The 25330-nt window shown below is 38.1% G+C and overlaps 1 protein-coding gene across 1 annotated transcript; it reads left to right on the plus strand.

Annotated features, from left to right (window-relative positions):
• The first annotated feature begins 622 nt into the window (after window positions 1–622).
• On the plus strand, window positions 623–24738 carry ddrgk1 (DDRGK domain containing 1). Its single transcript, XM_067439769.1, has 9 exons — window positions 623–836; window positions 1552–1698; window positions 8684–8820; window positions 8913–9014; window positions 11413–11535; window positions 14829–14867; window positions 22163–22219; window positions 22301–22349; window positions 23776–24738. The coding sequence occupies exons 1-9, from the start codon at window positions 749–751 to the stop codon at window positions 23934–23936; spliced, it is 903 nt and encodes a 300-aa protein (XP_067295870.1). The 5' UTR covers window positions 623–748; the 3' UTR covers window positions 23937–24738.
• The last annotated feature ends 592 nt before the right edge of the window (window positions 24739–25330 follow it).

Here is a 25330-nt window from a genome sequence, read left to right on the forward strand (position 1 = left end):
AAATAAAATATTTAAGGATTAAAATAAATAAATTATATTAAACTGAATAAAAAGTAAATGTTAAAATAATAAATTATTAAAATAAATGTATTATAAAATATATATTATTAATAAATATTTTATTATTTATATATTACGTAAATAAATATTCTTAAGGTTTTTTTATAAATAATGTGAAGTGTTTATATATGTAATATATATATATATATATATACACACACACTTCACATTATTTATAAAAAAATACTTTTTTTAATACTATTATTTATAAAAGAATTATATATATATATATATATATATATATATATATATATATATATATATATATATATATATATATGAAATAAGACAGAATAGATAATTGGATGTTAATTTAATTATATAGATTAATTTAAGCAAATTATTTAAAAAAATAATAAAAATATGTTAAAATAAATATTTAAATGTATTATTATTAAATAAATATTTTATGTATTATTTTTATTAGGTTAAATAAATTAAGAGGAGAACAGATGCCTGCACAAGGTTCACTTAATTATATATCAATAATATAATTTATAATATATTATTTATATGTATGTCGCGATTTCTTTAATTCCTCCACACCGGTAGGGGTCGCGCTGTGCGCGGAAGTGACGCGCGATCAAAACAGTAACGTCAGCTTCCTCTATCTGGACAGATGATTAGTTTATAGTGTTTATGATCCGTTTACAGTGTTTATGATCAGCGATCATTAATAACTCGTGAGATGGACGTGGTTCTGTACATCACAGCGGCCGTTATTCTGCTCGTCCTCATCGGGTTCGCGGTCAAGGTTCGTGGACGCACCGAGGAAGGTGAGTGGACATATGGACATAAACATATCCTTATATTAAGCGCTCTTTAACACTCTTTAAACTCATTCTGGTGTTCATTGAAGTCATTGGATGTGGGGATGAATCTCAGGAAGCCTGTGGGAAATATGACAGGTTCATAAACTTTATAATACTAAAATCAAAACCGCTAAAATCAACCCTTTTCATGCTATTCTAAAATGAAAAGAAACATTTTAATGATACTGTGAAAATTATAACATTTATTTGCGTAAAACTGCAAAAAAAATAAAGGGATTTGCTTCCTTCAAAGATAATGTTGCCAAATAAATCTTTGCACAATTGCAAAATGTTGACTTTGTATTAAGTTTATCTTTTCATCCCATTTTTAGAGTAATGATACTTTTTTAACTGTGTCCAGCACTCCTAATGAATCCTCATCTGAGAATGATTTCTGAAGGATCATGATCACTGAAGACTGGAGGAACCATCCTGAACATTCAGCTCTGAGCACACAAATAAATCAGCATTTAAAGGAGAATACATTGAAGACCAAATATTTTAAAGTGTAATAATATATCACAATATAAAATAAAAAATCTGTATTTTTGATCAAATAAATGCAGGCTTGATGAGCAGAAGAAACTTCTTTCAAAAACATTACAAATAGTAACGTGTCCAAACTTTTGGCCTGTACTGTGTATCAATAACCAAAGATAAGATGCTTTTATTCCCTCAGCTGACCATGAGGAGCGTCGAGATGTGGCGGCTCGAGCCGTGGCGCGTCCACCAATGGCAGAGGAGCGTCCGGCGGGAATGCCCCGTCGACGTAGGAACCTCCACAGCCGAATGAGTGCCCAGCGGGCACAGCGGGCATCGGACAACGGTAACCATTCACCACCGTCAGAACCAGAGCCATAGAAACAGGGAGTTGCGACACTCTTTGATCACGTGGTTCATAGAGCACTCAATAGTTCCAAACAACTCTGTGCTGTCAATCCAGTTGAATGGGATTAAGCAGGATAGACAGTAGTTTCACTATATTTTCAGCAATTTTGGGCTAATATAATAACACAATATGTGCATCAACTTCGACTAGGGTTTACAGTAACATTTTATTCTGGGAAGAGATAAAGAAGAGACAACGTTAACTACTTAGACTCCAAGACCATTTTTTGGGATTTCTGCCTGGATTTGGCCGACCCAAATTGAAAAGCCTCCCATACACACATACAGGTCTAAGTTCAAAATGTTGGTGTCATTTTACAGGAAACCCTTTGAAGTTACATAAAACACTGCTAAAAGTGATATCCTAGAGTGCACGCTGTGTGTCAACACCAGGGATGGAAATTAACTTTTTTGTCCACCGGCCACTGTGGCTGGTGGATTTCAAAATCTACCAGCCACTCCATGTTTTTACCAGCCACTTTCTTGTTTTTAACTGACAATGTGTAACTGCACGTGAAAATTAATACTACAAGCTCTACAATACTTAAGCTGTTTATTTAATCTCAAATCTCAGACATTTTTTCAGTCTTATACACACACAAACCATGAACTGATATACATTTCATTAAATGAGTAGGGCTCTGTTCTCTCTCTCTTTTTTTTTTTTTACCTGGATGTGGCATTTGGATGATTCTTTTATGGCTTCCAGTTTTAGGTTTTTAGTCCCAACAATGAAACTACTAGTTTTGCCATCTCCTGAAGCGTGTTGACGACACACCGAGCAGAACATTGTCAGTAGGGATGCACCGAAATAAAAATTATTGGCTGAAACCGAAGCACTAAAAGAAATTATGCCAATTATCCATTGCATTTATGGCTAATGCTATGACTGAGTAACTTTACTAAAAATCAAGGCATTGCAATTGCATTAATTAATATTAAAGTTTCAAATAATAAATCAATTACAAATTATGCAAATATTTATTTAGCACATTGCAACATCAAACAGTATAAAATAAAATTCAAAGTAAAATGTTTAACTTGATCTCACTCATGTGTACATTAAATAATAATGTACAGGTCTACTAGCCTACAGAAATGTAATAAAGTAATCAAATGTAAAATAACTGCATATTTAACTGTTTAAATGAAAGATTATTCCTTATTAAACTTACAAAAGCTATTCAATCCAGAGCAGTGAGTGATGTCCCTATCGTTTGTTTGACATTAAACAGACAGCAGTAAAGGCTACTGCCCCTTTAAGACCTAATAGAGGGATATGCGTCATCTTTCACGACTGTATAAAGTTCACTTAAGGCATATTCAGACTATGTCTGCTAGAATACTCATCAAGATGAACATGTTGGCATACTTTTTGTGTGCGTTTGTCTGTTTAAGCACAAGACTTGAAAGAGAACTCAATATTTGCGCGCTGTGAGACGGGTGCGCGCTTCCGGATGACAGTGACGGACCTTCTCTCAGCGCGCGCGAGTTATTATGGTTATTATTCGCGTCTTCTGGGACTACATCCGGGTAATGACGGCGAAAACGACTGGTCATTTCTCTATGGGTCATATTCGGACATACATAGTGCGGCCGCACTCGCATGCACTGAACACAGTTTATAAAGAGGGGAAACAGTATGCTATTTTTATTTACCCGCCACGGTGGCCGGTAGGTGAAGCGAGTTTACCCGCCACAACGCAAAATCACCCGCATTTGGCTGGTGGCGGGTGCTAATTTCCATCCCTGGTCAACACCCTGTGTGCTCTAGGACCCTGCAGACAGTTTGGGCTGTTTCCAGTAAATTACAGAAAATAGTGGAAAAAAGAAGTTTGTCTGTGTCGTGTTGTATGCAAGATTTATTCAAATGGGTCTGAAGGGATGACACCCCCCCCCACCACCACCACCACCATATACAGTGATATAAATGCAATATCCCAGTGTCATTAAATTAATTATACATGCTGGAAGCAGCCCAAACTGTCTGCAGGGTCCTAGAGCACACAGGGCCTGAGTTACACATTTCAAAAATGAATTTATATAAAAAAATCTAAAAGCGCCTAATTTTTGGGGGGTTATAACAGCTTACACAACATTTAGCAGTGTTTTGTGTAACTTTAAAGGGTTTCCTGTAAAATAACAGCAACATTTTGAACCTAGACCACTGTATGTGTGTATGGGAGGCTTTTCAATTTGGGTCGGCCAAATTCAGGAGGAAATGGCACCAGAGTAATTTAGCGTAAATACATTACTTTGTGTAAAACAAGTGGCAAAGTGAAGCATATCTCCAGAAAGTAGAGACTCTAAGCTTTCAAATGGTGCCACAGATGACATCATAGCTCCTCCACAGACATTTAAAATTGAAAGTATATACATGACAATGTCATTCCCGACCCTGTACAGGGTTCTCTGCGTTTAAGTGGTTAATATTTTTCTTGAGTGTTCTGGTTCCCTCTGGGGTTCTTCGGGTCAAAAACGAAACAGAAACTTGGTGACTTTATTGGTACTTGGTATATGAACACCCAGAAAAATTGGGGACAGGATTTGAAAAATCGAAGTGGTCGTAATTTTTTTTGTCACACTTGGGGTCTTCGGGTCAAAAATGACCCCCATAGGAAATTAATGGGAAAATGGCCAAAATATGAAAATACAGATTTTTTTGTGCATACAATCTACAAATCAGCCAGGATGCAGAAAAAAGTGCTCAACAGTGATGGGTGAATCTCTAAAACATCAAGAGTGCAAAACAGACAAAAAAACACACACACACACACACACACGCACACACTGGTTCTGTGAATCCACTCTAGTGGTAAAAATGTGCTATTGCATGATGAAAATGCTCAATGTGTCCACCAGATGGCACCAATAAAATTTAAAAAAATGTTTTCATGAGGCCTAGGCTTGCCTCTAAAATGAAATACAGCTTTAATAAATAAATAAAAAATCTATTAATTTCAATGGGAAAAAAAGGGTCATAATTATTGCATAAATATTAATAATAAATCATAAAATTACTTCAAAACACCAAAAAAGAAAAGAAAGAATATTATTGAAAAAATATTTTTCACTGATTTTATTTACATTTTTTTAAAATATGAATTAGGCCCTTCAGGTCATTTTTGACCTGAAGGTCCTGAGTGTGACCCCAAAAGAACCCCAGAGGGTTAATTTGGGTCACGAGAGTATACATCATGATTTTACAGTGTTGAGTGTAGCCAATCACGGGCATTTCTGTTGAAAATAATAACCGATCATATGTTTAATTTATCGCGAAGAGAATCCTCTCAGTATCGATCAAATCAAGTTGTATATGGTCTCAAAACGCTGAATGGATTTTAGTGCAACTGTGCAAGTCTTCTCATCTTTTCATTAGGCCTACCTAAAAACCTCTCATAAACAAAGCAGACACGATTTAAATAAAGATTTATTGTGATTTTTTTCGGTACACATAAAGTAACAAAAATAGATAGAAAAATAGTGTTATATTAGTGATTTGATCATCTATAGATAAAAAGAAAAATTGCTAATGAGCCAAAAAGTGTTCCTCTTCCGCCATTGGCTAGTGGTAATTTCTTTAATCATTTTAATGTTGTTAACGTCCCAATGTTTTTTTTTATGACTTTCGAAGCATACACAAGCTGAATATACATAAAAGATGCTAGCATATACAGAATTTACTCAAGAAAGAAGCTTTAAATAGTGTTTAAAAACAAAAAACAGGGCAACTAATTTAATTCAACTCGATCTTTATATCAGCCGCTAGATATACGTTCTGCCTTAAGTGGGCCGACTTCAGAAACACATTCGACAGAAAGATTTAAGAGAACTGTTCAAATATGACAGATAACATCTGGATATAGTAGTTTTAGCAGTACCGCTCACGTTATCTAACTGCAGTTGGCGTCTAACTATTATATAACAATAAAACATAAACTCTAACGTGCTTCATAAAGAACATCTATCAATATTCCTGAGAGGTCAATAATGCCATTAAATCTCAAAATATGCAGTAATTCCATCATTTTGCCAGCGAGTGTGCTTGAGATACACTGAAATGAATGGGGTTCAGGTCTGGAACTATTGGTCGCTCCGTGCACGCTTTACTTCCGCATTCCTCAGTTCCTATGGCAGTCTATGGGAGTGTCGTAACTCTGTTTTTCAACGGATCTGGTCAGAACCAGCCAATGAGAGTGAGGCAGTCAGAACACAGCCAATGAGAGTGAGGCAGTCAGAACACAGCCAATGAGAGCGAGGCAGTCAGAACACAGCCAATGAGAGTGAGGCAACAATGTAACAGAGTAGGCGGGCTTTATGTTCACACTGAAACTGCTGGGTTGAGCGCAAATATTAGCAGCAGAGAAATGTATGTAGCTGACCTAAACATTCATGTTTGAAAGCTGCCACTTTAAGTCCTAAATGTTAAACAATAGACAAAAAATATTCAGGCAAATCAATAAACTTTTGTCTAATTTCGCCATTTTGAGTTGAAAGTATTACTATGTGATTCATAATTTAGGCTTAATTAACGATTAATTAATTAATTTACTCCATTACAGGTGAAAGTTGTAAACACTGATTTTTACTGGAGTAAAAGTACAGAAGTATTTGTTTTCAAAAGTACTTAGGTCTTTTTTATGTCGCTGCACTATTTATTATAGTTGTATAAATGCACATTATTGTATTATAGTTGTCTAAATGCACATTATGCCATCATGGTTTAAGCCAGTCAGTGACGCTCCATCTGACACACTAGCAGACGACTAACTTAAACTAATTTAAATACTTGTAGAAAAGTTACAAAGCTGCTGTCACTTTAAGGCCGAATGCACGGATCCAATACACTGACACACATCTGATATTCTCACACTGTTCACCTTCACTGAAGACAGAATCAACTTTGTTTATGTCAATACTCCACTAAATGAGCATTTGGACATCCGTCTTCTTCCATTTTGCTCTAAACTATAAATCAGTGTTTAATAAATGCTGTGAAATCATTGAACTTCACGAGACTCTACAAGAGTGATTCCTGAAAGACTTTCTAGGCCACTCTTCTAGAAGTGGTGAACTCCTCACTTCTCTATGGGACTTTTCCAAACTCCCTTAAAACTGCAATAGTTAAGCCTCTTCTGAAAAAGAGAAATCTGGATAAATCCATACTGAGCAACTACAGACCAATCTCAAATCTCCCCTTCATTGGCAAAATCATTGAAAAGGTTGTTTTCAGTCAATTCTTGCGGTCGAATTTTGACAATTTTCAATCTGGTTTCCGTCCACATCACAGCACAGAGACAGCGCTCATAAAGATTATAAATGATATTCGCTTAAACACTGATACAGGCAAAACTTCAATTCTGGTTCTACTTGATCTCAGTGCTGCATTCGACACTGTTGACCACACCATACTTCCTGACAGGCTGGAAAACTGGGTTGGGCTTTCTGGGATGGTCCTCAGATGGTTCAGGTCATACTTAGAAGGGAGAGGTTATTATGTGAGTATAGGAGACCATAAGTCTGAGTGGACGTCCATGACATGCGGAGTCCCACAAGGGTCCATTCTAGCACCTCTCCTGTTTAACCTGTATATGCTGCCACTGAGCCAAATAATGAAGAAGAACAATATTGCTTACCACAGCTATGCTGACGACACCCAGCTCTACTTAGCACTGTCACCTAATGACTACAGCCCCATTGACTCCCTGTGCAAATGCATTGATGAAGTTAACAACTGGATGTGCCAAAACTATCTTCAGTTAAACAAAGACAAAACTGAAATCACTACATTTGGAAACAAAGATGAAATTCTCAAGGTGAACGCATATCTTGAGGCTAAAGGCATGATAACAAAAAATCAAGTCAGGAATCTTGGAGTGATTTTGGAGTCAGACCTGAGTTTCAGTAGTCATGTCAAAGCAATAACTAAATCAGCATACTATCATCTGAAAAATATTGCAAGGATTAGATGTTTTGTCTCCAGGCAAGACTTAGAGAAACTGGTTCACGCTTTCATCACCAGTAGGGTGGACTATTGTAACGGCCTTCTCACTGGCCTTCCTAAAAAGACCATTAGACAGCTGCAGCTCATACAGAACGCTGCTGCCAGGATTGTGAGCAGAACCAGAAAATATGACCATATCACACCGGTCCTCAGGTCTTTACACTGGCTTCCAGTTACATTTAGGATCGACTTTAAAGTACTATTACTTGTTTATAAATCACTCAATGAGCTGGGACCTCAATACATCGCAGATATGCTGATTAAATACAAACCCAACAGTTAAAGTCATAAGTTTACAGAAAAAATAATACTCCAGTAAAGTACAGATACTCAACAAGTGAACTTAAGTACAGGACTCGAGTAAATGTGCTGAGTTATTGTTCACCTCTGCTCATTTGCATATTTAAACATAAACTTTCAGAAATCTTGTAATATAAAACATTGATCTGAATGCACTATGACTAATCAGTTTCACAGGCACTTACACCAGTCCCTCCATATAAAAATAACTATCACATAAGAAAAACACCATCCATCATGTGTTCTAAAAAGTCCTACAAACAGTTTCTTATACTTGTACTCACTGATCATTCATTTATTGTCCTGGTTCTGTTCGTATTGTTTTGAATGGTCGTTTTTAGTCATTTGTATTGGTTTAGCCTGTATTTGTTTGCTTATGTTTTGTATACGTTTTTCTTTTTTTCTTTCTGTGTTGTAAATTGTGTTTTATGTTCTGCAGAACAGGAACCTGCTGGAAACCATTCAGGCCTGTTTAAACTGTACCTTAAATGTTACTTTTTTAACTTTCCTGTATAATAAAAGAAATTAATCCAACCGGAGAAATATGCTGTTAACTATAGTTGATATTTGTGCCCTTCAGTTATAGTCACTAAACTCTAAACTGTGTCCGTCTCGTCAGAGGACAGTCCTGCTGAAGCCGATGACAATCAGGAAGACGGGACAACGTCTGAAGAACGACCTCAAGCCGCCGGGAAAGTGGGAGCAAAGAAGCAGAAGAAGCTGGAAGAGAAACAAGCGCGGAAAGCTCAGAGAGAGGTTACAAACGCCGCCGTTACATCTCACACTTCATCAGATGTGTGGTTATTAATGTCTGTGTGTGTTTGTGTGTGTGTGTGTGTGTGTTTTAGGCCGAGCTGGAAGAGCGAGAGGAGAGGAAGAGGATGCAGGAACTCAGAGATCAAGAGAGACAGAAAGACGAAGAGAAGGAGAGACTGCAAGAGCAAAAACAGGTTGGCCATCAAAAAAATCCACAAAGATGCTTTAAATCAATCAGGCTTAACATTATATTATCCTAATATTGTGTTGGTCTCCCTGACCCGTCAACGACTCCTCTTGACCCCTGAAGTTGTGCTGTGGTATCTGGCACCAAGATGTTAGCAGCAGATCCTTTAAGTCCTGTAAGTTGCGAGGTGGATCGGACTTGTTTGTTCAGCTCATCCCACAGATGCTCGATTGGATTGAGATCTGGGGAATCTGGAGGCCGAGTCGACGCCTCAAACTGGTTGTTGTGCTCCTCAAACCATTCCTGAAGCATTTGTGCTTTGTGTCAGGAGCATTATCCTGCTGGAAGAGCCACAGCCACCAGAATACCGTTTCCATCAAAGGCTGAACATGGTCTCAGCAATGCTTAGGTAGGTGGAGCGTGTCAAAGTAACATCCACATGGATGGAGGACCCAAGGTTTCCCAGCAGAACATTGCCCAAAGCATCACACTGCCTCCGCCGGCTCGCCTTCTTCCCATAGTGCATCCTGGGGCCATGTGTTCCCCAGGTAAGCCACACACACACACACACCCGGCCATCACCGTGATGTAAAAGAACACGTGATTCCTCAGACCAGGCCACCTTCTTCCATTGCTCCGTGGTCCAGTTCTGATGCTCACGTGCCACTGTTGGTGCTTTCGGCGGGGTCAGGGGTCAGAGGTCACCCTGACTGGTCCATACGCCTCAAACTGAGCTGCTCTGTGTATTCTGACAGCTTTCTATCAGAACCAGCATTAACTTCTGGAGCAGTTTGAGCTCCAGTAGCTCGTCTGTTTGATCGGACCCCACGGGCCAGCCTTCGCTCCCCACGGTCATCAATGAGCCTTGGCCGCCCATGACCCTGTGGCCGGTTCTCCACTGGTCCTTCCTTGGAGCACTTTTGATAGATACTGACCACTGCAGACCGGGAACAGCCCACAAGAGCTGCAGTTTTGGAGATGCTCTGACCCAGTCGTCTAGCCGTCACAATCTGGCCAAACTCGCTCAAATCCTCACGCTCGCCCATTTCTCCTGCTTCTAAGGACAAAATGTTCACTTGCTGCCTAATATATCCCACCCACTAACAGGTGATGAAGAGATAATCAGTGATATTCACTTCACCGGTCAGTGGTTGTACTGTCATGCCTGATCAGTGTATATGTGTAATTCACTGTGAAACTCATGTGGAGCACAGAAACATTGATTGACTTTCATGGTCACTAGTTTGTGAAGATGTTTGACTCGTGTTGCTTTTTCAAACGCACGTTATAAGCGACTCAAACTCGCAGTCTTTCAGACGGAGCAGCGTTTACTCCTGATCACAGAGCCGCTCTTCGCTAACACACTGGGCATTTATTTATTTAATTAAAAACGCAGCCTTTAAAGGGATAGTTCACTTTAAAATGAAAATGCTGCCATCCTTTAGGCCGTGTGTCCACCAAAGTGTTTTTAGCCGGCTGAAAACGCCTCGCTGTGAGCGCTTGAAAGCGTTTTGGCAGGCAGCGTTTTCTCTCCTTAGTTGAGACTTGCTTGTTGTTATGATACGGAAAATAAAAAATTAGGTCTTTCTAATTTCACAGGTAGTTTGTTCCTGTATTGATTCTATATAAAATTGTAGATCCAATGTAAAGTATTTGCTCTGGCATTTGTTTTAAATCATTTTGTTAAGTTATTATTGCTTGTTGTCATCTGATGACGACACGCAGAATGTGGCGGTTGGTCTGTGTTGTGTTTGTCCCGCCTCTCCTCCACTCTGATTGGACGGCTGAGTGAAGAGTGACAGTGACGGCGCTCAATGTAACGGCGGCGTTTTACTCAAAGTTGAACATTCTTCAACTCTCGGCAACCAGTAAAAAACGCTGAGCGTTTAGCGCGTGAGTTTAGCGCCTCGGTGCGCTCCAGGCGTTCTAAAAACGCAGCGCTCCCATTGAAAACGCCAGCCACCAGCGTAGCGTGAAAGAACGCTTTGGTGGACACACGGCCTAACTCACCCTCAAACTGTTTCAAACCTGTATGAATGTCTTTCTTCAGCTGAACACAAGGGAAGATATTTTGAAGAATGTCAGAAACCAAACAGTTAACTGGAGCCATTGACTTCCATAGTAGGAAAAAAAAATACTATGTAAGTCAATGGCTCCAGTTAACTGATTGGTTTCTGACATTCTTCAAAATATCTTCCCTTGTGTTCAGCTGAAGAAAGACATTCATACAGGTTTGAAACAACTTGAGGCTGAGTAAAGGAGGACAGCATTTACATTTTAAAGTGAACTATCCCTTTAAGCTTTCATAATCGCACATTACCCAACTTGCGATTGCGGTTCGATTTCAATTAATCGTGCAGCTCTACAGTAAATGTTTCCAACCCTGTGTGCTCATCTCTCCACAGGAGGAGGAGTTGCGGCGAGCGAAGGAGGAGCAGGAGCGGAGAGAGGAGGAGGAGTATCTGCGGCTCAAGGAGTCTTTTGTGATCGAGGATCAGGGAGAAGCAGATGAGCTCGACGAGCAAGAGGTGCGTCTCAAAACATCTCCTATCCTTTGGACTTTAACGGTATTTTGTGTTTAGTAGGGATGCCACAATACTAGGGCTGGGCAAAAAAATCAATTTTTCGATGAATCGTGTTTTAAAATCTGGTCGTTTCAGAATCGATTCTCAAAGGCCACGAATCGATTTTTTTCCGTAATTATTTCCGCTAACTTTGAACATAAGATTAACATAACTCTAATTACTAGTCTTCTCCACTAGATGTCACCCCGTGATTTTACAAAGGAGCAAGAGGCGCACATCATTTATCCACTCAGTGCAGCTTCCGGTGCGTTGCCGCCTTTTATAATGCTGAGGTGAAACGCTGTAGTAATACTAAAAATATGCGGAACCATTTGATGTGAGAGCACACATATACTCTGCTGACTGTCTTCCTTAAAATGAGACCAAACTTATGTCTATATTCCAAAGCATTCTTCAATTGCAATCATTTAAGTTTGGATAGTGAATTATCATGTATATTTCCAAAAAGGAGGGTGACCGTTAACAGGTTAATGTCATGGACTTGGAGCTTGTATTCAAGTTTTACTTTACAAGTGGCTTTAGCTGTTTTAACTTTCGCTTGAAGTTGGTATTTAAGGAGTCTGTATTGCACTTTGTCACCACATCTAAATGCAGCACTGCATAAGCGCCTAACTTCCTTATTGAACCAAGGCAGGGCTGGACTGGGGCTAAAGTTCGGCTCTGGCATACCCAGCCCATCCGGCTCATGAGTTCCCCGTGAATGTTTTGCTGGGGTTGGGGCCTTAAATTGGCGTATAATAAATAAAACTAGGACAAATAATGATAGATATCGAATTAGCTGCAAATGCAGATAAACTTAATATTGTTTTTTAGTCACACAGAAATGCCCTTGGCAGTAAAGCACTGATGATTTAGAGCTAGGATGCAGTAAATTTACTTCTTTAAATGCTGTCATCATCATTTACTCTCTCTCGTGTCGTTCCAAACCTGCATGACTTCTGGGAAACACAAAAGAAGATGTTTTGAAGAATGTTGGCAACCCAGCCATTTTGGTTAAGCTACCATTCGAATATTGTATGAACAAAAAAAACAGACTCAAATTATTTTATTTTATGCTACACAGAAATAAATTCATTTAGGTTTGGGATGACATTAGAGTGAGTAAATGATCACAATTATGGTTTGGACAATCATATTTTTCAAGAGTAAAAACATCATTTAAGTAAGACACTGATGTCTATCTTTCATGAGGCTATTCAATTTCATTAAATCTATTAAAAAAAGTGAATAAAACTTTTAAAGAGGAATAAAGCTTTGTCCTTAATTCATGGGATCCAGACTGTAAAGCTGTTTAATAGACTGTGGTTTAACTGTAGGCCAGTTTCATTTAAATGTAAGATCATGGCAGTCATACGGTAAAAAACAGACTGAACAAACCATGCTCCTCATTATACGGCTATATGGTTTCTAAAACTATATAAAACATATATAAACTATTATATTTGTAAGTAAAAATAATGTAAACACCTGTAGAAAATACGGAAAAAAACCCTCTATAAAAGTGATTTATATTCTGCACTATTAATTTAAGTAATCTGGCAACATTTTTAATAAATGTTTCTTCCAAAACACCATATTTCTTTGCTGTTAGCTGCAAGGTAAATTGTGGTTGTGCTAAAGTGAGGCGTTTGTGTGTGTTGCCGTTTTCCACTTTACCTCGTCATGAACACATGCTCGCGGCTGTTTTCAGCTGATTCAACACAGAACCTGTAATGTTCCCATATCACACGATTGCATAAAACTAAATTCGGAGTCAAAGTGCCGTATAGAGCAGCATTTAAACGCAGCGTACGTTTGTCAGCGGCTGCGCTGTGCGGATATTCGCCTTTGTAGTTCCATGAGCTCAAATACTAATAAATAGAAAAAAGCGCCTAATATGGAGGGGAGGTCTCTCTCGCTTCGGCTTATCAATTCAGAAGACAAACCAATGGGCCGCTGTCGCTGCATGTTGTCAGTGCCACACAAAAAAAACACCAGCCCCAAAGAGCGTCACCCCCCCCCCCCCCCCCCCCAGTGTGCCAGATTACCAGTCCAGCTCTGAACCAAGGCTTGTTGTTACTGTAGCTGATGACCGTTCTGATGTGAAATGTATATAAAACTTGTATAATGTTGAAATCATCATGCTCTAAAACACCGTAGTCCAGGGGTTTTCAAACTGGGGGTCCTCCAGAAGATTCTAAGGGGACTCCAGAAAATTTCGGAGAATAAAAGTTCAAAGCAAAAACAGAAAGTCTACCAAACATTCAATCTGTTTAATTTCAAAATGTTTCTCTCTGTTTTTATGAAGCATACATACTTTCCAGAATTCTATACCTCTGTGTTTGCTTTGTATTTTTCTAGTGAGTTTTTTTCACTATAGTCCTCTTTATCGATACCTTATCACTGCACTGTAAAACAAAAAGTGTTGGTTTTTGTTGGTTTAACTTAAGAAAGTAAGTAACCTGGTTGCCTTAATGTTGAGTTTATTGAAATTAAAAATTTGAGTTGATACAATGAAGGAAATTTGTTTTATAAATAGAAACTCAAAACATTATTGTATCTGAACCACATAAAAAATGTGATAAATCATGAAAATAGCACAATTTGGCTCCGTCATCACAAATAAAACACACAATTACCCAATATGCTTACAAAAATCTTTTAATAATATTTGAATAAAGGTTGTCGAATCTCAAAAAATGTTCATTGTATTAACTCAAAATTTTAATTTCAATAAACTCAAAATTTTAGGACAACCAGGTAACTTTTTTTCTAAATATTTGTTTACACTGTGGGGTTGTAAGGCTGTATTCTTCTTGTATTGCTCATGCAAATAATTTTTAATTGAAAACTTTCTTCTTCAGGTTTATACATCCATCATTAAATATAGCCAATCTAAGTTTGCTGTATTTATAATGTCACACTTACTTATTTAGCTAACAGTTTAAAAATGAAAATCATACAAAAAATATATGGATGGATTTGAGGAAGGGGTCCCTCATAAAAGGTTCATCATATTTGGGGGTGCTTGGCATCATAACGTCTGAAAACCCCTGCTCTAGTCAGTAATATCGAAACATGTCAAAGGGACATTAGGTCTTGCTATTAGCGGTACTACCCTAAGGAAAGACCAATTTTGAACACTTTCTTACAGTGCCAGTCTTTTTTTATCGACCCTTAAACTTGGCAAATTAGACAATGCTCAATCAATATAAAGCAAAATCCACTGGATTTTAAAGTTATTTTGTGTTTTTCAGTCTCGCAACCTGCTGCAAGAGTTCATCCACTACGTCAAGGTAACGTATGTCAAGTTATACCTCCAGATTAAAGCTGCTTTATTAATATTTGTGAGGTTGTGCGGAAATATGCCTTTTAGGATACGATACATGTGATATACGTTACAAATGAAAGATCATTTATTGTTTATCTTTCTGTAAATGATATGAAGCAGTCCTACATCTACTACAACGTAATCTCTGCCGACGGACACATTTATATCATAACCTACATTAGGGCTGTGCGATATTGAAGAAAAATGCGATATGCAATACCTTGTCAAATAATGCGATACGATATTGCTATTAGTGTGTAAAATCTTTTTAAAGTATGTTATAAAAAATTATTTAAAAACTGAAAATGACACCATTTGTGGTTCACATTCTCTCTGGGAGAAGAAAGCGTCGCTACAACTTATGAAAGTGACCGGCTGTGTTTTAGGAAAAGGTCCCGTTGTTCGCGATCACATCTTCCAGACTTTAGTTAGTGTGTAATGTTGCTGTTAGAGCATAAATAATACCTGTAAAATTATAAAGCTCAAAGTTCAATGCCAAGCGAGATATTTTATTTAACAGAAGTTCCCTTTCAAAGCCGACAGCGAGCGGCCGGTTTGGACGACACCGCTGCACTTCCTGCTGTGATGACGTCACTAGAACCGTTTGTTGACTCCGCCCACAAGAACACGCAAAATAGGGGGCGTGGTCTCGTTGCTCTCGCATTCAGCGCTTGCATCGCCCCGTTATGGTAAGAGGCGGGACCTTTCCGGGTAACGTGCGCTAAGCTGCTGTCCAATCACAGCACGGGAAGCGCTGGCCCAATCAGAACTCGTTACGTGTTTCTGAAGGAGGGACTTCATAGCACAAGGAAATCATCAGGCCGTTTTTAGGACAGAGAAAACAGCGCTGTACAGATCAGTAAAGTGTGTGAAAAATACTGTGTTTTTACATGCGGAACATGAACTCATGTTATATTGCTCACTGTGAACATAATCAAAGCTTCGAAAACACGCGAAGAACGGGACCTTTAAAAAAATGTGTGTGTGTATTTGGTAGTTTGAGTGTGTGTAAGAAAACACGAAACGGAACTGAATTAATCACATGCTTTCAGAGAGGTGAACTTTGCACGTTTCTGTGTGTGTGTGTGTGTGTGTGTGTGTGTGTGTGTGTGTGTGTGTGTGTGTGTGTGTGTGTGTGTGTGTGTGTGTGTGTCAGACAGCACAAGACTGCAAGGAGTTGTTTTATCGCAAGTTATTGTGTTTAATATACCTCTTATTAAAGTCAAGCAAGTCCCATAAGTAACAGTCGATTCTCTGCTATATGCGTCAACCTAAAACGTACACTTTCCACAACGTTGAAGTAGCCTATTAAAATCATTCAGATATTGCGCAACGTTGCGATATATACAGTACAGGCCAAAAGTTTGGACACGTTACTATTTGTAATGTTTTTGAAAGAAGTTTCTTCTGCTCATCAAACCTGCATTTATTTGATCATAAATACAGAAACAAATGTAATATTGTGATATATTATTACAATTTAAAATAATTGGTTTTTAATGTATTCTCCTTTAAATGCTGATTTATTCCTGTGCTCAGAGCTGAATGTTCAGGATGGTTCCTCCAGTCTTCAGTGATCATGATCCTTCAGAAATCATTCTCAGATGAGGATTCATTAGGAGTGCTGGACACAGTTCTGCTCACTAATATATCTGAGGAATAAAAGGCTCAAAAGAACTGCATTTATTCAAAATAAAAACATTTTCAAATAATATAAATCTCCTGTTCTATTAATTTTTATCAATTTAACAGATCATTGCTGAATAAAATTATTGATTTATTTCAAAAAAAGAAAGAAAAATATGACTGACCAGTGGAGTATATTGTGGTTACAAAAGATTTCTATTTTTAAAACATTTGCTTCTTTTTTTTTTAACTTTTTATTCATCAAAGTATTATAAAAAAGCATCAAAGGTTATGAAAATATATCAGTGAGCATAACTGTGTCCAGCACTCGTAATGAATCCTCATCTGAGAATGATTTCTGAAGGATCATGATCACTGAAGACTGGAGGAACCATCCTGAACATTCAGCTCTGATCACACAAATAAATCAGCATTTAAAGGAGAATACATTCAAAACCAATTATTTTTATATCACGATATTTTAAGAATATTTGCGATAACGATATTTATGACGATATAGAAAAAAAATATGGAACAAAGTTTTGTTGATTATTGCAGCTGCAGCAGCATTTATTAGTGCAAACAAAATGAAGGGCATTGCCACTTCCTTTTCCAATGAGCTACTGTCATTGATGACAGAATATTTATTTCAAAGTGTAAATCTATTATCGAAAGTTGGCTAAGTAGCCTTGGCACAAGTTATTAGTGTTTTCACTGGAAATTTTTGCCATGGTTTATGCCATGGTCTGTCTCTGATTGGCTGGAAGGTATAAAATAAAATCGTTTAATGCACAGGTAGTTCCAAGTCAGATGAATCATTGTTCTGTATTAATGCACTGTTTTCATTAGGAAGCGTACACACACACACACACACACATGCACGCGTCACTCGCATACAGAAAGCAGAGACCTGCTTTAAGCCTTTATCTATTGCTGCTAAATGTTGAGAATGAATGCTGAAAGGGTTAGTTCAGCCAAAAATGAACCCAAGCCTCTGATTTACTCACCCTCAGGTCATTATAGGTGTTTATGACATTCTTCTGTCAGACAAATACAATCAGAGTTATATTTAAAAAGTCCAGGCTAACGTTAATCCCAGCAGTAGTTGGAGCTGTTTCTGAAGTCCATTAAATGCAGCTGTCCGTCAAATAACGTGCTCCACACGACTGCGATGGGTTAATAGAGCCTTCTGATTCCAATCGATGCGTTTGTGTCAGATAAATATCCATATTTAAAACTTTATAAAGGAAACCCGCCTTGAAGTCTTCCATTGTAACCCACGGCTGTTTAAGCCACAAGATGGCGCCAGCGTTAAGCACAGAAGTAGAACCGGTCAAGATAACTCGCAGTACCCGGATGAGCGGTGTGTGTTATCTGGAAATAACATACCGCTGGAATGCGCGATTGACCAATCAGAATCAAGTATTTCACAGAGCCGTGTAATAATTTTAAGTAATACACGCACATCTTCATTGTTAGGAGAGACGCTGAACAGAAGCAGTCACGCATGTTTGAAGCTCTCTCTCTCTCTCTCTCTCTCTCTCTCTCTCTCTCTCTCTCTCTCTCATTATTTCTTCAAATAAATGCTATAATCCATTAATTCAAATAAATGTATTACTTGATACACTACTTTATCGCTCTGTCTGATTCAGAGGAGGCAGAATGCTGGATCTAACGAGCCACTACTGACGGAACTAACCGTCAGTGTTACCCTTCCGGTCAAATATTGCGCTGCAAACATCAATAACACCTTTAAGTTATCAATGTTATATCAGTTGTCAAGAGGACTGACCTCTTGTAACCAAGTAGCTCCCTTTACTAAATCCTACTAAATCGAACGGTACTAAATCGAACGGTACTAAATCGAACGGTACTAAATCGAACGGTACTAAATCGACGGTACTAAATCGAACGGTACTAAATCGAACGGTACTAAATCGAACGGTACTAAATCGAACGGTACTAAATCGAACGGTACTAAATCAAACGGTACTAAATCGAACAGTACTAAATCAAACGGTACTAAATCAAACGGTACTAAATCGAACAGTACTAAATCGAACGGTACTAAATCAAACGGTACTAAATCGAACAGTACTAAATCGAACGGTACTAAATCGACGGTACTAAATCAAACGGTACTAAATCGAACAGTACTAAATCGAACGGTACTAAATCGAACGGTACTAAATCGAACGGTACTAAATCGAACGGTACTAAATCGAACGGTACTAAATCGACGGTACTAAATCAAACGGTACTAAATCGAACAGTACTAAATCGAACGGTACTAAATCGAACGGTACTAAATCGAACGGTACTAAATCGAACGGTACTAAATCGAACGGTACTAAATCGACGGTACTAAATCAAACGGTACTAAATCGAACAGTACTAAATCGAACGGTACTAAATCGAACGGTACTAAATCGAACGGTACTAAATCGAACGGTACTAAATCGAACGGTACTAAATCGAACGGTACTAAATCGAACGGTACTAAATCGAACGGTACTAAATCGAACGGTACTAAATCGACGGTACTAAATCAAACGGTACTAAATCGAACAGTACTAAATCGAACGGTACTAAATCGAACGGTACTAAATCGAACGGTACTAAATCGAACGGTACTAAATCGAACAGTACTAAATCGAACGGTACTAAATCGACGGTACTAAATCGAACGGTACTAAATCGACGGTACTAAATCGAACAGTACTAAATCGACGGTACTAAATCGAACAGTACTAAATCGACGGTACTAAATCGAACAGTACTAAATCGAACGGTACTAAATCGAACGGTACTAAATCGACGGTACTAAATCGAACGGTACTAAATCGACGGTACTAAATCGAACGGTACTAAATCGAACGGTACTAAATCGAACGGTACTAAATCGACGGTACTAAATCGAACGGTACTAAATCGACGGTACTAAATCGAACAGTACTAAATCGAACGGTACTAAATCGACGGTACTAAATCGAACGGTACTAAATCGACGGTACTAAATCGAACAGTACTAAATCGAACGGTACTAAATCGACGGTACTAAATCGAACGGTACTAAATCGACGGTACTAAATCGAACGGTACTAAATCGAACGGTACTAAATCGACGGTACTAAATCGAACGGTACTAAATCGAACGGTACTAAATCGAACGGTACTAAATCGACGGTACTAAATCGAACGGTACTAAATCGAACGGTACTAAATCGTACAAAATCGACGGTACTAAATCGTACTAAATCGACGGTACTAAATCGTGCTAAATCGAACGGTACTAAATCGAACGGTACTAAATCGATCGTACTAAATCGTACAAAATCGACGGTACTAAATTGACGGTATTAAATCGAACGGTACTAAATCGACGGTACTAAATCGTACTAAAACGACGGTACTAAATCGAACGGTTCTAAATCGTACTAAATCGAACGGTACTAAATCGAACGGTACTAAATCGAACGGTACTACATCGAACGGTACTAAATCCTACTAAATCGAACGGTACTAAATCGAACGGTACTAAATCGACGGTACTAAATCGAACGGTACTAAATCGAACGGTACTAAATCGACGGTACTAAATCGAACGGTACTAAATCGACGGTACTAAATCGAACGGTACTAAATCGAACGGTACTAAATCGACGGTACTAAATCGTACAAAATCGACGGTACTAAATTGTACTAAATCGACGGTACTAAATCGTACGGTACTAAATCGAACGGTACTAAATCGATGGTACTAAATCGTACAAAATCGACGGTACTGAATTGACGGTATTAAATCGAACGGTACTAAATCGACGGTACTAAATCGTACCAAAACGACGGTACTAAATCGTACTAAATCGAACGGTACTAAATCGTACTAAATCGAACGGTACTAAATCGAACGGTACTAAATCGAACGGTACTAAATCGAACGGTACTAAATCGTACTAAATCGAACGGTACTAAATCGAACGGTACTAAATCGTACTAAATCGAACGGTACTAAATCGAACGGTACTAAATCGTACTAAATCGATGGTACTAAATCGAACGGTACTAAATCGAACGGTACTAAATCGAACGGTACTAAATCGAACGGTACTAAATCGATGGTACTAAATTGAACGGTACTAAATCGTACTAAATCGAACGGTACTAAATCGTACTAAATCGAACGGTACTAAATCGAACGGTACTAAATCGAACGGTACTAAATCGAACGGTACTAAATCGAACGGTACTAAATCGTACTAAATCGAACGGTACTAAATCGATGGTACTAAATTGAACGGTACTAAATCGTACTAAATCGAACGGTACAAAATCGTACTAAATCGAACGGTACTAAATCGATGGTACTAAATCGTACTAAATCGAACGGTACTAAATCGAACGGTACTAAATCAACGGTATTAAATCGTACTAAATCGAACGGTACTAAATCGAACGGTACTAAATCGAACGGTACTAAATCGAACGGTACTAAATCGAACGGTACTAAATCGATGGTACTAAATTGAACGGTACTAAATCGTACTAAATCGAACGGTACAAAATCGTACTAAATCGAACGGTACTAAATCAACGGTATTAAATCGTACTAAATCGAACGGTACTAAATCGAACGGTACTAAATCAACGATATTAAATCGTACTAAATCGAACGGAACTAAATCGAACGGTACTAAATTGTACTAAATCGAACGGAACTAAATCAACGGTATTAAATCGTACTAAATCGAACGGTACTAAATCGACGGTATTAAATTGTACTAAATCGAACGGTACTAAATCGACGGTACTAAATCAACGGTACTAAATCGAACGGTACTAAATCGTACTAAATCGAACGGTACTAAATCGACGGTACTAAATCGTACTAAATCGAACGGTACTAAATCGAACGGTACTAAATCAACGGTATTAAATCGTACTAAATCGAACGGTACTAAATCGACGGTACTAAATCGTACTAAATCGAACGGTACTAAATCGACGGTACTAAATCGTACTAAATCGAACGGTACTAAATCGACGGTACTAAATTGTACTAAATCGACCGTACTAAATCGACCGTACTAAATCGACGGTACTAAATCGACGGTACTAAATCGACGGTACTAAATCGTACTAAATCGACCGTACTAAATCGAATGGTACTAAATCGACGGTACTAAATCGAACGGTACTAAATCGACGGTACTAAATCGAACGGTACTAAATTGTACTAAATCGACGGTACTAAATCGACGGTACTAAATCGTCATTCAAGACTGACATGCTGCTCTTCTCACTCAGACAGGTGTTGTGCGTGCTAGGGAATGTAAATGCGTCATACGTCATTGCGTCGCTATATCATTGATATCGCGATATGACACTTTTTTATCATGTAAAAAAATATACCGGTATGATATGGCACACCCCTAATCACAATATACATTTTTTTTCTGTATTTTTGATCAAATAAATGCAGGTTTGATGAGCAGAAGAAACTTCTTTCAACAACATTACAAATAGTAATGTGTCCAAACTTTTGGCCTGTACTGTGTATTTGCGATATTTCGATAATTTCGATATATTGCGCAGCCTTAATCTATATTTATGGCCCTTTTATCTCCTACCCAGAATTCCAAAGTGGTTTTGCTGGAGGACTTGGCGTCCCACTTCGGCCTGCGCACACAGGTCAGGATCCGACAGTTTTGACTTCTGAACACGTTTGAGCGCTTTAATAGCTGATGTTTGTAATTTGCTTCTTCATGTCAGGATGCTATTGCCAGACTACAGGACCTGATTGCAGACGGTTCTCTTACAGGTACGATGTGAGACCTCATCCGGATGCAAAACACACTCTTTACACCATTACAGCAGTTATATTTTATCTTGCAACACGCTGGTATTAATGTCTTAATAGGGTTAGTTCACCCAGAAATGTGCATTGTGTGATTAATTCCTCCTGTGGTTGGCCAGCCGTCAGACCTCCGCTCATCTTCACACACAGATGAAGATATTAGTGTTGAAATCCGATGGCACAGAAAGGCCTTCATTGACACCAATGTCATTTCCTCTCTCAAGACCCATAAAGGCACTAAAGACGTCGTTACAAAGCCCATCTCACTACAGCGGCTCTACAATCATTTATGAAGAGGCCAGAAGAGTTTCTGTGTGTGAAAAAACTAAATAACGACTTATATAGTGATGGCCGATTTCAAAACAAAGCTTCGAATCGTTATGAGTCAGTGAATCGATTCATGATTCGGATCGCTTGTCAAACTGCTGAAATCACGTGGGCTGCGTCCGAAACTTGGAAAATGCTGCATTCGGAGGACACATTTGAAGGCAGGAAGGCATCAAGCCACATCCAAATCTAATGTTAGCTTCACTTCCTGTCTCCTGAGAGACCTTCATCTAAACGATTTTTGAAGGCAGCATACATGTATCCTTCGTTGCCTTTGGTATCCCACAATCCTGTGCTTTCCATTCAGTGACAGTTGAGCTTGAAAAATAAGATGGCGTCCAGAAGTTGCCTTTGCTGGTCAGTTTGTGTGTAAATGTATGTTTTTAACCAATATTTTCCACTTCTGATGTAATTTCCAGCGAGAAATCACTACTGTAGTAATTAAATATGTGTTTAGTTCTCACCAAAGCGCTCTCTGTTTTGCTGTCGGTCATTTAAGTGTTACACTGCCTTAGAAGTCTGTCTGAAATCAGTTTTGTGAGGTGCCTTTGTGCACAAAACGCTGCTTTACAAGTCATTGCCTGATAAGGCAGTGAGGCCTAGGTTTTCGGACGCCGCCGTGACTTTGGCGATCTGAATCATGAATCGATTCACTGACTCATAACGGTTCGAAGCTTTGTTGTGAAATTGGCCATCACTATATAAGTCGTTATTTAGTTTTTTTGCGCACAAAAACTATTCTCGCGTTGTCATAAAATGATTGTAGAGCCGCTGTAGTGAGATGGGCTTTGTAACGACGTCTTTAGTGCCTTTATGGGTCTTGAGAGAGGAAATGACATTGGTGTCAATGAAGGCCTTTCTGAGCCATCGGATTTCAACACTAATATCTTCATCTCACAATTTACAATTTTGGGTGAACCAACCTCATAATTCACTCTTTCACAAATTATGGCCAAAAAATAAATGTGGGCGGTAATGTAAACTTGATTGTATGGTTGTGGTTTGCTATTGGCTGATCTGCTGTGAGTGACAGGTGGCTCCGCCCTCTTCTGTTTTTCTGCAGGAGTGATAGATGACCGAGGGAAGTTTATCTTCATCACGCCGCAGGAGCTGAACGCTGTGGCTCAGTTCATCAAGCAGAGAGGAAGAGTGTCCATCTCTGAGCTCGCTGAAGCCAGCAACACACTCATAAACCTCACGCCTGAGATCCAGAGCCACACATGATGATTTACAGCTCGAGGAGACAGCGGAGGCAGCTTATGATTTACAGACAGAACTGGGGACGCTTCTGCCACGGAGGAAAAACTACACAGAAAGGAAACTTATCTCACAATTCTGACTTTATTGCTCAAAAATCTGACTTTATATCCCAGAATTAGACTTTATTTCTCACAATTAGGACTTTATATCCCAGAATTAGACTTTATTTCTCACATTTAGGACTTTATATCCCAGAATTAGACTTTATTTCTCACATTTAGGACTTTATATCCCAGAATTAGACTTTATTTCTCACAATTAGGACTTTATATCCCAGAATTAGACTTTATTTCTCACATTTAGGACTTTATATCCCAGAATTAGACTTTATTTCTCACATTTAGGACTTTATATCCCAGAATTAGAGATTTATTTCTCACATTTAGGACTTTATATCCCAGAATTAGACTTTATTTCTCACAATTAGGACTTTATATCCCAGAATTAGACTTTATTTCTCACATTTAGGACTTTATATCCCAGAATTAGACTTTATTTCTCACAATTAGGACTTTATATCCCAGAATTAGACTTTATTTCTCACATTTAGGACTTTATATCCCAGAATTAGACTTTATTTCTCACATTTAGGACTTTATATCCCAGAATTAGAGATTTATTTCTCACATTTAGGACTTTATATCCCAGAATTAGACTTTATTTCTCACATTTAGGACTTTATATCCCAGAATTAGACTTTATTTCTCACATTTAGGACTTTATATCCCAGAATTAGACTTTATTTCTCACATTTAGGACTTTATATCCCAGAATTAGACTTTATTTCTCACATTTAGGACTTTATATCCCAGAATTAGACTTTATTTCTCACATTTAGGACTTTATATCCCAGAATTATGACTTTATTTCTCACAATTAGGACTTTATATCCCAGAATTATGACTTTATATCTCAGAATTATGACTTTAGATCTCATAATTATGACTTTATATCACAGAATTATGACTTTATATCTCATAATTATGACTTTATATCACAGAATTAAGATTTTATTTCTCAGAATTAAATTGATCTCTTTCAATTATGTCGGGATATTTACATATAAACTCACAATTAAAAAAGGTTTTTGCAACCTTTTTAATCTCTTTAAACTTTTTCTCAGAATAGTTCATTTAAATCTCGCAATTTATACTTTATATCTCCCAATTCTGAGAAAAAAAGTCTGAATTGTGGGAAATAACTCAGGATTTTTATCCTGAACTCTGAATGTTTTCCTCCGTGGCGAGTTTCCACACAGTTCCGACAGAACTCAGACCTGAAGTTTCTCTCTTTTGACCGCAGAGGAATTGTTTACGGGGCTTGAGAAGGAGATTTTATTCCACATTTCAAAACAGGAT

This window comes from Pseudorasbora parva, chromosome 3 (genome assembly GCF_024679245.1).
Source record: "Pseudorasbora parva isolate DD20220531a chromosome 3, ASM2467924v1, whole genome shotgun sequence".
Lineage (NCBI taxonomy): Eukaryota > Metazoa > Chordata > Actinopteri > Cypriniformes > Gobionidae > Pseudorasbora > Pseudorasbora parva.

Bases quoted from the DNA above. Each gene is read 5' to 3' on its own strand.
- ddrgk1 (XM_067439769.1), top strand. From the start codon at position 749: ATGGACGTGGTTCTGTACATCACAGCGGCCGTTATTCTGCTCGTCCTC. The intron at 837-1,551 runs GTGAGTGGACAT...TTATTCCCTCAG, and splicing joins TCGTGGACGCACCGAGGAAG to CTGACCATGAGGAGCGTCGA. The intron at 8,821-8,912 runs GTTACAAACGCC...TGTGTGTTTTAG, and splicing joins CGCGGAAAGCTCAGAGAGAG to GCCGAGCTGGAAGAGCGAGA.